Here is a 14,212-nt window from a genome sequence, read left to right as displayed (position 1 = left end):
TAATTCAAGTGCTGTTACATTCAAACAATTCCATACTTTTGCTGCTGCTAGCCTGTTGCATGAGGCCATTTTCTTTTTTTAATATATAGTTTATCGAATGTATAAATGTGAAATAACTTCTTCACTTTGGATATGGGAGCAGACTTTGGAAGTCAGTGGCATTTTATCCTTAAGCGCCAAGAATCAAGGTCTACTACTGGAGCTTCTGGTCTGACATAATTCATATTGATGTTGGGTTGCTGGTTTTTGTTATCCTTCCCACTGATTCAGATGGGTAGACAATGCAGTAATTTTAGGAAAGGAGGTTTTTTTTTAATCAGAATTCTTTTGAAATTTAGCAGCTCAGCTTTTCTTTTCCCTCAGGGTTACACTTCATTTGCTCCTCTTTTTATATTTAATGGTTTTTTATTTCTACTCACCCTCTCCCCCCCTTTATTTTTCTCCGATTTTCTATCTTTAATTTGGCCTCTGGGGATTCCTCTTTCCTTGTTTGGGATTCTCTTGGAATTCCATGTTTTCTCCTTTTTTACAGGTTTCTTCCATATCACCTCTACCTTGCTCACTGAAAAAATACGTACTTGATTAGATGAGAAACTCAGAGAGAGAGAGAACTGTAAAATGCTTCCTAATCATAGGGGTTAAGTGTGCCATCCATTCACAGTGCACTCCTAGGATCTGCTTGCATGGGGAACAAAGACCTAAGCGCTATTGAGAACAGTTTCACAACCCCCTTCCCTTTCTCCAATCTTCCTCCCTCCTACTCTTCAGGATCACAGAGGTGCCAGAAGTAGTAGTGTGAAACGTATTATCAGGTTTACACCACTGGTGCAGAGCCACCTTTGAAATATTGTCACAGTCCTCTACTTCTGCTGTGAAAGTTAAGAAATGAGGGGAGAGCATGTTTTCCTTTCCCCCATCCCCATATTCTTATTTACAAATGAGTGACTTCAACAATTTTATTTTTCTGGTAAGGAACATTATTTCAGTTCAGAGAGATTTTTGAAATACGTACAGGAATCGCTTTTTTAGATGAGTCTGTAGAACATAGATCAATTGTTGAATTTAAGTGTGTGGGGGGGGGCATACCATTGAGCTTGAAAGACTTAATTATCCAGTAGCTGTAGATACGAGATTATACATTTTTGACAATCATGTAAATCCTTGTAATGATGCATCCTTACCTTGAGTACTACTCCTTTGTGTCATGGTGCAGTGTTGCCAGGGATCCTTGTCTTTGGCTGTAGGTTACCATTTTCTTGGCCCTGAGATGGCCTCGCTCTTCTTCTGTGGCCTGGCTGTCCTGCCATCTTACATAAAAATTCACTCCCCTTCTGGGGTAAGAAAAGGTCCAACTGAAAGTCCAAAACAAATGCTCACATTTATGGTTCTTCTGCCTTCTCGGGCTCTACCAAAGTACTCTGCTTCCTGGCCCCTGCGGAGCTTCTTGGTTTTCTTGTCTTGGTTCTGCCGCAGGATTCCCCTACTGCCTCCCTGGATTCCTGGCCCCTTCCAGGAGCTCACTAATAGGAGTTAGCTCTACGGGAAAGCTCTGCTCTCTAACCACAAGCAACCCCAAACTACTGGGCTTCCCATGCAGGAGTGTCCCATCTCCTTTACAGAATCTCTCCCTGTACTGCATTCTCAGTTGTATTTAAGAAGTCCTTCCTGATTCTCTGCAGCTGGGTCACTAATTAAGTTGCCATATCACCATCAGCTGAGGTCACAGACAGGACTGAGCCTGGTTTTCCTTAAAGAGACAGCCAGCCTGTGACAATCCTGTGAGGTTTACTTGGAATGTCATTAAATTGTTTGCCGATAGGACACATACACCTAAAGACGATTCTCTTACAGAAACTTTTTTCATATTTTTAAGATGGAAATGTATTTTAACTTCAGGATGTCAAAAAATACAAATTGCAGCTTAATTTGTCCCTTTAAAAAACCCATTTACATGTTTGGAACACGTCCTTTATGAATCTCCTCTTTTTGGGATGGTTAAAAGGATGGAATATCCACCTCTAAGATATATACCCTTGAGTATGAGGGCTTTTTTAAAAAAAAAAAAAATTGGAGAGGCTGGCTAGTTTGTTTTGTGGTTTTTTTTTTTTTTTTTTTTTTTTTTTTTTTTTACTCTTTCAGATTTGATTTTGCAATGCAGTCTTTGAGGAAGCTTGGTATATGTTTTAAATTGTGGTGGTAGAAACCTGTTTTGTAACATTGGAAGTGAAGTATTTTCATAAATAAAGTACTGGCAGCATTATATAAGAGTGGAGCAAAGCTAAGAGAAAAATGGGATGAACCTTGGGGTTTTGTAAACTAACAAAATAAGTTAGTGAGGTCTCACTGTTTAGTGGAAAGATGAAGCCCATTAAATAACTATAGTGAAACATTCTATGTAAAATGATTACCTAATCGACATAGTATAGTTGGTAAAAATACAAAATGACACCACATGGCATTCCTTAACTTTTGACCGCTTAACTTTGCAACCATAACGTTTTTAGTGTAGTTTTGTATGTAATATGTTTTATATAAAGGGGAATATATAATAAACCTGTTCTTGGAAAGCATCTTTGAAAAAAGGCTTTGTAATTGGTTGACAAGTTGAAGTTTGTTTGTTTGAAAGACCTCCTGTAAACGATTAAAACAAAATTGGTATTCTAGTTTAAGATATCCACTGTTTCACTTGGACTTCAAGTTGCAGAATTAAAATAAAATCTAATCAATCAGAGTTTAAACTGGTTTCAGGGACTAAACCTGCCCCTGGGTCTTCGCTGCTGTTTTCAGTGGTGGTGGTCTTTCAGTCAGATTTTTGTTGTTTGAAAGAATCACTCAAATAGCATAAACTGACTATACAAAGAGAACAGTCAAGCTAACTGGACATGCAGTTCTGTCAAATGCACAAAATAGAAAAATTATTTTTTTTTTTAGTTTATCACGTATACAAAGCAGCCTCAATCCTGCAGGCAGATCCTTGTGCCTGGTGCAGAACTTCTTTGACGTAAGTGAAACTTTACTTGGGTACAAGGATTTGCCAGTGCATATCTACCTACAGGATTGGGGTGTATAAGTGATCACAGCAGCTAAAAATCAAACAAATGTAATTTTTAAAGTTGATGTTTCTTTCAGCCTGTGAAACTCTTAATTTACTTCGTTGTAATGGAAACATGAGAGAGGTTTAGGAAGCATATTAAACTGAATTTAGTATAAACCGATTCTGCCTGTGCTAAGGGGATGTAATTTTAACAAGTATATGGATTTAGTATTCAAATACTCCTGTTTAGCACCCCTTTTAAAGTAAAGTATATAAAGACATGGTTTTTAAGTTAAAAGAATTCACACTTCCAAAAATGCATTTGAATGAATCCTATTTAAATATGGTAACAGTAGTTCTATAAGTAATTCATGTGCTAAAAGAAAATAGGTAAATTGAAAGTAAATACAAATTTTTTATTTCATTACTGGATTGCAGATTCTGCAAGAGAACCTAAATCCAAACAAAAACCCTTTGTTTTTTGTTGAAGTATAGCTTAAATTAATTTTTAAAACAAGATAATGAAGTTTCATACTCTGTAACAAAACACAGACTTTCAACCTTAGCTTCCTGATCTTTTTTAAATAAGAATACTGCAAATAATACAAACCAGCATCAAAGGTGCCTGTTTTGTGGTCTTCATAAAAACATCAGGATTTTAGACAAACAATTTGGAAATAGTAAGAACCACTATTTATTTGTCAACATTAATGTCATCACTCTGATTTGGCCTACATTACAGCTATATGGAAACTAGTCAATTTCTAATTTGACTTTGGGAAAACTGTTTTTGATACTCTTCCCACTTGTAGTCACCTTTCAGAAGAATGCAAACAATCGAAAAGTAGAGTATTATAGTAGCCTAAATGCTATTCTTATTATGCAAACCTAAATTAAGGTGGTATGAAGAATTAATTAGATTTGGGGGAGAGAAGCAAAATTTGTAGCCTTTAAATTTAAAGTAAACTGAGCCATATTTTTTTCTATTCTGGGTTCATTTTCCTACTGATTTATACTTTAGTTGATACTGCTGTCTGCCTGTGAATTTAACAGTTACAATATGGAAGGAAAATGAGCTTCTTTTAACTCCATCAGCAGAATAATGTGGCTTCTTTTAACTGTCCATTCTGAAATCATTGACGCTTTTTAAATTATAAACAGTAACAATTTTTTTCTCTTATTTTATGCAGAATCAGATTCAGTACCTCAAGCAAGTCCAGCAGCCTAGTGTTGCCCAACTGAGATCAACAATGGTGGACCCAGCCATCAACTTGTTTTTCCTAAAAATGAAAGGTGAACTGGAACAGACTAAAGACAAACTGGAACAAGCCCAAAATGAACTGAGTGCCTGGAAATTTACGCCTGATAGGTAAACAAAACAAATACTCCCCAGTCAAGACTACCCTGACAGTCTCACTGCGAGAATGCTATGGTGGGACAGCCAAGTACTCGTTTCCACACCAAGACTCAGACGTTTTGAGCCAAAAAGCCACATTCTTATACTGTCCAGCTTGTAATGCTTAATGTAAAACTTACCAGATGAACCTTGTGTTTCAGCTTTTTTCTCCCCCTTTGCTTCAGAGGCCTGATGGCGTCGGACTATTCTGAAGAAGTGGCTGCCTCTGAAAAAAAAATTTCTTTTCTAGAACATGTAGACACGTGCAAAGTGGTTCTATTTGAAGAAATAGAGGGAGAAACAGAAGGCTTAAGTCTGTGGCACACTGTGTCTACAGACAGTTTGGAGGAGAGAGAACCTAGAGATTTTAAATCATGAATTGAACATGTAAAATTCCAGTAAAATGTAAAAATGGAATATGCTTCGCTCTTAACCTTGAGCCTAGTGACTTAGAGACACTGTAAGTCAGTTTTGCCAATAAGACTGGACTTCCTGCTTGTTCACTGAACTGCTGGGTCAAAACTCAATGAGGTGAATTTTGCATTAAAGAGTTTATTTGCTAACCAGCTTTAAATAGCCACGAGAGAGTGCTATTTCATATTGCATCAGTGGTAGTGTACACTTTTGACTGACTGTTTAGCATTTGAGCTATATAGCATTTCACTGAGCCTTAAATCAATATGATTTTAAATAATGGATTGTTCTCTGGATGGTTGATGATACTGTGGACTCAAAAATAGGACTGTATAAAATACAGGTACTATCTAATTACAGGTTTTAAATTGTTTGAAGCAATATATTTGATCACAACTAGAGTGTATGATTAGGAAAACTAGTTGTGATAAGTATTTCACTGCATGGAAACATGCAGAAATGAGAATTTTTTCAAACGTCTATTCTGAGAACTGATCTCAAATGCTTCATAAATGAGGCACACATAATGGCAACTGTCTTCAGTGTTGGTGTGGGGTATTTTTTGTTTCATTGTATGCCTGTTTTTGTATTGCACTTCTATATAAAATGTGCCTTGAAAGAGTTGTTAATATAGAGCTTAAGGAACACGACGGTAATACTATTGTACTGTGAAACTTTTGGGGTAATGAACGAGAATGTTACCTTTAAGATGTCTCGTTCTCTGAAAAGAGAGGGAAGACGATATTCTTAAAAAAATAATAATTTAAACGCATGCATTCTTCTGGCTGGAATCAATTAAGGAGCTTTGCTACTCTATTGATGCCTTTTTGTAATGTTGTCCCAAGTTATTTGCAAGAATAGTAATATGGGACAGCTCAGAGTGCATGTTTTGAGATGTGTAAGTGTGCAGAGAAATGTGAAATTATGTGGACTGGTATAGTGCTCATGTATTGTTAGCTGATTAGTTTGTCAGAACATTAATGTTCTAAATATACAGTCGGGCACTATTTCATGACTCCGTCCAACACTGTGGAAAGTTCACTGTAACCAAATCACTTTAAAAAAACAAGCCAAAACCCCAAATCCACCAGGTTCTATTTTATAAAAGGTAATGTATTCTAACTGCTTATTGTTCAAAATGCAATTTTCATTAAGATCACTTAAATTTTAATTCAACTCACTTAAAGTATCTTAAACTGTTGTGTGCTTCAGATAATTAATGTGGGCGAGAAAGAGTAGTGTGCTTTTGTGTAGTGTTACTTAAGCAGTGGATTTACATCAAAAGAAAACCTTCAAAATTTTAATTTTTTTAAAAAATTATACATATATTGAACCTATTTTGCTGTGACAGTATTATTTAAGGTTTTAGTGATCTAGCATCAAAACAAAGGTAAGACTTGCATTAGTGAACAATTGTGTTAATGTGTTACCAAGTAATTTGAAAGTACTGTTTACTATAATATGCAGTCAAAAAAACCAGCCATGCTGATTTCTTGGTAATTTGAAGTTTATAAATCAGTTAATTTATTTAGATAAAGGATGCAAAACTGTCCTTTGGAGCAAAATGTGTTGTGTGACACTGAGATGACAAATGTTTCTTACCACTTTGTCTTAATTTCAAGCAGAAGTATTTAAAAAATTTTTTTTCTAATTTTTATATAGTCTTTGGGGGGGAGGTTATGTTGTGTTTAAAAGTAAGTGATAAAAGAACTGAACAATATTCCCTAATTCAAATTCTGTGTAATCTGAGTCTAATCATGGTGCAAGTATGTGAATACATATTAGATACGTGCAGGAAATAGAATGCAAGGAATCAACAGTTTATTTCTAGTCTTGTTTGTTTGTTTCAATATTTAGGGAACTCTTTTATTTGTCATTGGGTTCATGATTTTATTTTCATTGGTAAAGAGATGAGTCAGACTGTTCAAGCTATAAAGGGTTTGTAGAAATTTTTGTTGTTTCACTAGGAACGGTTTCCCATTTTCGTCCTGTCCTTGTGTATAACCACTCTTATTTTATGGCACCTCATCTCATATTTGAAAGAGTTGATGATCTCCTTCAAAATCTTTAATTGTTCTGAACTAACCCAACACATGTCTGCTCCAATTCCATTGCAAGCCCAAGTTTAGCATCAGGCCTGGGACTTCATTGTAGTAGATGCATACAGCATTATCCTTGCTGACAGATGTTTAGAGGGGGGAAAAGTGAGTGGTTTTATTAAGCCATTTAAATCACCATTTAAACATTCAGCACATGATACGCATTTTTGTTTAAATAAAACATCAGCAGAAACTTCACTTATAGAAAGCTTACTGTTACAAATGTTAGTCTTTTGAAATTTAACCCCTTCCATTTTTACAGGTTTTATAGTATGTGTTCGCACATAAATTTGGTAAACATACAGTTGCAAAACCTAGTTCTGTGACTTTAATCAGAGTTATTCTAAGATTTACTGCCTTTGATAGTCTTGCATGTATTATCTTGATTACATACTTCAACATGCAAGGTAGGTTTGTTCAAACTCAGTAGTGCAGTGTTTAGACAAAGTAAAGTTTAGAAAAGTAAATTGCATTATAGGTAACTGTGCAAATTCCTATACGGGTAATAAAAGCAAAAGGTTTGTTGTGGCAGGAACAGACATGGTGAAGAAATTAGCAGGCATTCTAGAATGGTGCAAAGCTTCCGAAGTTGTTAATGGTGCATACTAATACATGCAACAGTTGGTAATGGCTGTTGTGAAGACATTACATGATTATCTATAGTGGTAGTAAATACAGAATAAAAGCTTACCAGTAGCAGGAACTTGGAAATGGCTAAATCATTGCCTGTCTGCCTAAAAGCTTTTGCAATATCTGTCACATTGGTTAAGTCCAAAGTGGTCCTAGTTTACACAGAATAAATAAGCATCCCATAGAAAATTTTTATCTTAAATTGTATTACTTGTATTGTATTAGGTCAGCACAACTCTAAGCTTCAAGAACTTGGCATTGGACATCACATCAAGATAAAGAACAGGTTGCTGTATTAAGCACATTTGCAGGCTTCCAGGACTTTACACAGCCAGATTCCTTCTGGAGCAGCCCCTCAAAGATGTGGGAGAGTCAGTTGGAAGACTTTAAATGGGACAGTTGGCAGAACTATTAAAAATCTGAAGTGTTAAAAGCTTGAATGCTTAAAGAGTTAATTGAGAGATGATTTGAAGTGACTTTTGGCTGGGCACCAGTTTTGCTGGGGAGAGCTGTGGTCTGAAGCACACTAGCAATATTTTTTTACCTTTTTAATATGCAAAATTTCATTCTGCCCTTGTAACTTTATTATACAGTCTCAAGCTGACCTCCTCAGGCTTGTTACCTAATACAAGTCCTGAAGTTCAATCACAAACCCATTAATTCTGTTTTTCCAGGGCTTTCATTTCCTGTGGAAAAAGAGGACTGCTTCATTATATATGTTGCTAAACCTCAAAGAAGGCAAAATATTTGTGGTTACTTTCCAAACTTTGGCAGACCAACAGTGTTAGAGGGCTTTAGCTATCAATTTTATTTTGTGATAAAATAAACATTATTGCCTATATATTAATTTGCATACTAGTTCCTATAATGCTCTACATTGCAGTTTTAACATGAAGATTTAAGATATGCGTATGTTCCTGATTTTGCAAAAAGCAGAATATCAAATCTGCTTTTTCCCCATGAAATACTTTTTGGTCTGGTGTTTCCTGGCTTTTGATCACCAGGCACTCTTAAAGGTACACTGTCAACTTTGAAATCTGGTTAAACTTAAAAAATAACAAAAAAACAAAACACTACTTGCTCCTGAATCCCCCTGCTGCCTTGTATTTTTCAGCTCCATTTTCTCTTATCTCCCCTCACACTCTGTGAAAGACACAAAGGAGGAGCTGACTGTAGCTATTGGGGAAACAACGAAGCAATGTATATAATATAGTCAAAAGTACAAAACTGGAAAAATATAAATATTTAATCATTCAGGTACGTTAAGTAAGAAGTTTTCATGCTGATCAAAAAAACCCATTAAATTCAATATTCTTCAAACCTGACAGGTGTGTGTTTAAAAAAAAAAAAAAAAAAAAAAAAAGCTGACTAACTAGTAAAATATTTAGTACATAAAGTGAAGGAGCACTTTTAATGTTTGTAACTCACTGTCTGATTACCAGGCACATAGTTAACCTTTTTTTTTTTCTTCCTTTGAGAATGGACAAATGCCAAATTGTGTCTTGATAGTCCAGATGTCAGTAATCAAAAACATTGTGGCCATTCATATTTACAGTAATAGAATTTGCCTTTCGCTTTTACGGAACGGCGACAGAAGATCAACAGACATTGGAACAGCACGTGGTAACTATAGGGAGACTTTCTGCTATGACAATTACCTTGAGGCACAGTGTTCCTTAAATTGTGACATGCAGAAATCGCATCTCCTATCTCTGTTATAATTGTAATTGAGGAAGATTACAGAAGGTTTTATCTTCATTTTGTGATAGATGGCTCTTTCCTTTGCAGCCAAACAGGCAAAAAGTTAATGGCGAAGTGTCGAATGCTTATCCAGGAGAATCAAGAGCTTGGAAGGCAGCTGTCCCAAGGACGCATTGCACAGCTTGAGGCAGAGCTGGCTTTACAGAAGAAATATAGTGAGGAACTAAAAAGCAGTCAGGATGGTAAGGGCTTTTTTAAGAAAATGGAAATTGCCTTGCATTTGCACTGGCTTAATTATTTAATCTACTGGTCATGTGGATATTGTAAATTATCCCGTTACTGAGCACAAGACACTTTTTTTTTTTTTTTTCCTTCCCCCTTTCCCAGAATCAAAGGGACAGTGTCAGGTTAAACATAATGTAAAAATTCTTATCTGTGGTGCTGGTTGCCTTAGATTACTAAAACAAAATATTTAAGGGTAACTTCGCTGTTTACACTGGGGTCAGAGTCACTTTAAGGTGGAGAATGAAACTATTTCACTTTTTGGGTCTGAACACAATATTCTACACTCTTTGGACAGCAAAAGCTGCTGAACTGTTAAATCTAAAACTCTTACTTTTTATTAATTTCATGCAAATATTAATGGGATGTTTTATAGTCTCACTTCATTTGCTAAAAACAGGCTTTTAACAATACCTAAAATCAGTAGAAATGTTCACAGAAATCTGTTTACATTTCAGTGACTGTTTTTTACACAAATGTTCTGCAATATTCACAATCAAAATATTGCAGCATTTGTTAGTGCCTCTGAACCTGCAAGTGAAACTACCTGTGAACTGACTTCCCCTAGCTGAAATGGAGGAAAAAAATCCTAGACTACTAAATTTCCAGCCTTAAAGGTTCAGAGTTTGTAACATAGGTCAGGAAATTTTTTCTTCTAAATTTATTGTCTGAGAGTGGCCCTAAACAGACTTCTTTATAAAATATTTTAAAAAGAAAGTTTGGGAGTTAAGTCTGACACTGTCCCTGAAACCAGTTGCGAAAAAGAAAACCTAGAAGTTCAACAGGACTATGCAGGTTTTATTTGACTTTACAACCTGTAGCTGGTTAATGGTTTGTGACATGATGCACTTACTTCTGAAGATAGAATTATCTGCTTCCTTTGTGAGGAAGCTCATTGTAGAATGGTAGAATGCCTAGAAGAATTAGGGAAAATAGTTCTTACAATTGTGGCATCAATTTGCAGTATGTTACTGGAATAAAGACTACTTTTTCGGTTCCCTAAATTAATGCGTTAAATCACCCAAGTGACTTTTTCCTTCTAAATTTATCAAGTTGGTAATTGAAACAAAGGAAGCGAATGTTCTTTCAAAAATTGCCTCTGCAGGTATATACTCTTGAACATGATGCAGTGTTACAAGCTTCAGAATGATTTAAAAGCAACCACTGGGGGGTATGAGCGCACACTCCCTGCAGAACCAAATGTTTTAAGTGAGGTTCTAAAAGGCCTGAGACCTTAACCAGCTCACAATTCTGTTCTCTTCCACCCATGACCATTCATTTTCTCTTTTTTAGTTTCCTTTATAGCTGCAAATAATGAGTTGGAGTTCTGAAAAGTCCATCTTCTCGAGATACTTTGTTTATAAAACATCAAAATAAAGTAATATAGATTGCATGTTTTGCTTTGTCATCGTAGAGTTAATGTGCAGTTTAATGTAAAAAGTGACCAAAAATTGCATTGTGGGATTCCATATTTCTCTTATTGACTCCTCGTCAAACTTGCTCAGTTAGCCAATACAATTTTTTCTTTCCCTGACTCCCAGTATTGCAACCTCAATCCAGGCTATGAGAGGCAAGCTGTTTTTTTTCTTTTGTTATACATCCAAACTAAAAATTCCACAGTTACAACTTGGTTAACAGATCTGTTGATGCACAAGTCAGACTGGAATCCATCTCTCTCCTGTTGTACTTGTTATGCAGGGCTGAAAGGAGGAAAAGTAATTAAATCACTTATTGTTAGTAAACTAATGATTCTGAATCATTCTGATACCTACAAGTAGCCTATATGTTGCATCAGAATGTGCTTTGTCACTATTTAAAAAAAAAAAAAAAAAGATAGCTGCTATAGTATTGTACCTGGAAGTGAAGTTCACTTGCAGTATATTTCCTACTAATACTTTTGAGTTCAGCTATTTCCCAGCACGTATTTCTATACCCTCCCTTTGTCCAAGAGTGGATTTTTCCCCACACACCTCCACCCTCGCCCAATAGCTGTGTTTGAAAAAGTATGCAGATGGCAGTTTGGAATTTAGGGTTTCCTCCATACAGAACATTGCAACATCACACATTTTGCAGATGCAACAGCTGAAAATACAGACCTCTAGGAACTTTAGCATACGAACCTTTAGTAATAACTCTATCTGCTCAGGATTCTTTTATGTATTGTTTTAGAGTCCAGGTATGTGAGCTATTAAGTGTGTGCTCCAAATGTGTTTTCTCTATATAGAATTGAATGACTTCATCATCCAGCTTGATGAGGAGGTAGAGGGTATGCAGAGTACCATTCTAGTTCTCCAGCAGCAGTTGAAGGAGACTCGCCAGCAGTTGGCTCAGTTCCAGCAGCAGCAGTCCCAGGCCTCAGCCCCAGGTACCAGCAGGACTCCATCTTCTGAGCCTACAGACCAGGGAGAGGCCATGGGTAAAGACTGCAGCCGTCTGGCTAACGGACCGAGCAATGGCAGCTCTTCCCATCAGAGGACGTCTGGGCCTGGATTTTATAGGGAGGGTAGTGGCACGGAAGATGACTTCCCAGCGTCTCCAGGGAATGGTAATAAGCTCTCCAACCACTCTGAAGATAGAACAGTCAGAGGAGGTTGTAGCTACATAAACCAACTAAGTACTGGGTATGAAAGTGTAGACTCTCCCACGGGCAGTGAAAACTCACTCACTCACCACTCAAATGACACAGACTCCAATCATGATCCTCAAGAAGAGAAAACAGTGAGCATGAAAGGTAACAGAACTGTGGGTTCTCGTCATGTTCAGAATGGTTTGGACTCCAATGTAAATGTCCAGGGTTCAGTTTTGTAACATTTTTTTCTGCAACACTTTTATACAGTGTCATTTAAATTGGGAGAGGATACTGTCCAGAAACCGTTTAAATTAGTGCATACTTGTCACAGTTTTGCCTTTTTGTGGTTTTTTTGCTTCAATACCTCTGCCACTTTGGAAATTTTAACAGTTAATTACGTTGAATGTTGCTAAAAGGACATTTGTGTAGGCTCAAGTTATTTTTATATGAGTTAATGTGAAGTTGAAAATGGAAATTATTTCCACAAAGTATAACATAAATGATGTCTGTACAAATCTGTGTATATCTAGAACCTGTGCTGTGTAAGGGCATTCTTACTCATATTTACACCACATTCAAAATTTGTCATATTAGCTGTGGGTTTATGACTGCCAAGTTTGCCCAGTACAGTAGTTTTATCACTAAAAGATGGACTTGTTGAAGGAGTCCTGTAGTAGTTCCAGTGTTAATTACAGTTTTTTCCACCATACATCTGTGCATTTCTCCTTAGGTGACCGAATGTTTAAGAAGTTTGTGTGCATAGTTACTCAGTTTTTAAGAACTGTTGTATCTTGTTTATGCATATTGCTCTGTGACTCCAATATTATCTTACCTGTACTGACCAAACCTAAATAAAGACTTTTAATAATGTAATTTATTTTAGTCTGCATTGGTTTCATGTGATGTATTTGTATACAATGCATTTTTATTGTTCATGTTTTCTGTTGGATTATTTGCCCACTACAAATCTACATAGTAAAAAATCATGCTGAAGACCTCAAGTTTGAGACATGTGACATTTTTCTTTTTAATAAATATAAGTTCTTGTAGTTTAATTTCAGGTTGGCTTGGTGGCTGGGGGTGCTTACCTTGTAAATTGTTTTTGTTATCACCAAATGAAGAAGTGACAATACCATGTGTGAAGAACTGATATTGCAGACTTCATGGCGTCATAAATCTGATCCGTAGCGAGGTATAAATGTCTTTTGTGTAAATTCACAAGGAATTAAACTATAAAAGCTGAAGAAATTAAGTTATTCCTGATTTCGTTATGATTAACTTAACCTTAATCTTGAGTTAAAGCAAATCTGAAACTGTTTAAAAATAGATCACACTTTATATTGTCAGATAAATGTGTTTTTAGTTACAAGTTCTTCAGCACCTGAGTTTCTGGTGACACACAATCTGCTTTACCAATTTAAAGGTGGCAGTATGAAAACAAGGAGATGACTTTATAAAAATGGCATTTTTATAAACACAACTATAGGGCTAAAGCCCTGTGGCACTCATCTGGTGGGTTTAGCGTTAAGTTAAAGTTAAGAACCATACTTTTAAAATTGCTTTAATTTCACCTTTAACTAGAAATGCATTGACACTAGATAACTTATCAGTCTGTTACTTGAAGGTTTTATGCTGCTTGTGCATAGCGGAGGCAAAAAAAGAGAGATACTGCTGCCAACTTTGCAGCCTACTTGTGGAAGCACTTGCACTTCTGTTGCTGCAAAGCAGTACTTGTAAGCCATGTAGATTTTTGGAAACCATCTTTTAACTAATTGCTATTAAAAGAAACTCTACAATCCATTTTACTAAATTCTAATAAGAATAAATGTTTTGATATTTTGTTTGGTACTGTAATCTAGAGAAGAATGTGGAGTCCATGGTATACTAAAGGTGTCTACAATAGCAATATCAAGAGATGAGGGGATGGACATAACATGCTATGAAACAAAACCATTGATGTAATAAACTGCAGGAGTCCTGTTAGACATCAACATGAAATATAGCCGATCTCAATAAATGAGTTAAAAGGAGTTTGATACACTATTGAATCCAAGGCACTTTTGTGGTTTGATAGGCAATTTTTTCTC

General features: G+C 36.1%; 1 protein-coding gene across 1 annotated transcript in view; it reads left to right on the top strand.

Moving 5' to 3' along the window:
• WTAP (WT1 associated protein) overlaps positions 1–13,143 on the top strand; it is a 36,203-nt gene extending 23,060 nt beyond the window's left edge. Inside the window, exons 6-8 of the mRNA XM_074948704.1 lie at positions 4,225–4,403; positions 9,362–9,516; positions 11,781–13,143. Coding sequence (XP_074804805.1) covers positions 4,225–4,403; positions 9,362–9,516; positions 11,781–12,364 — 918 coding nt within the window. The 3' untranslated portion in view covers positions 12,365–13,143. The remainder of the gene's footprint in view (positions 1–4,224; positions 4,404–9,361; positions 9,517–11,780) is intronic.
• The last annotated feature ends 1,069 nt before the right edge of the window (positions 13,144–14,212 follow it).

The sequence above is a fragment of the Natator depressus genome, chromosome 3 (assembly GCF_965152275.1).
Source record: "Natator depressus isolate rNatDep1 chromosome 3, rNatDep2.hap1, whole genome shotgun sequence".
NCBI lineage: Eukaryota > Metazoa > Chordata > Testudines > Cheloniidae > Natator > Natator depressus.
The sequence above is the reverse complement of the archived record's forward strand: the minus strand, read 5'-3'. Positions and strand labels throughout refer to the sequence as shown.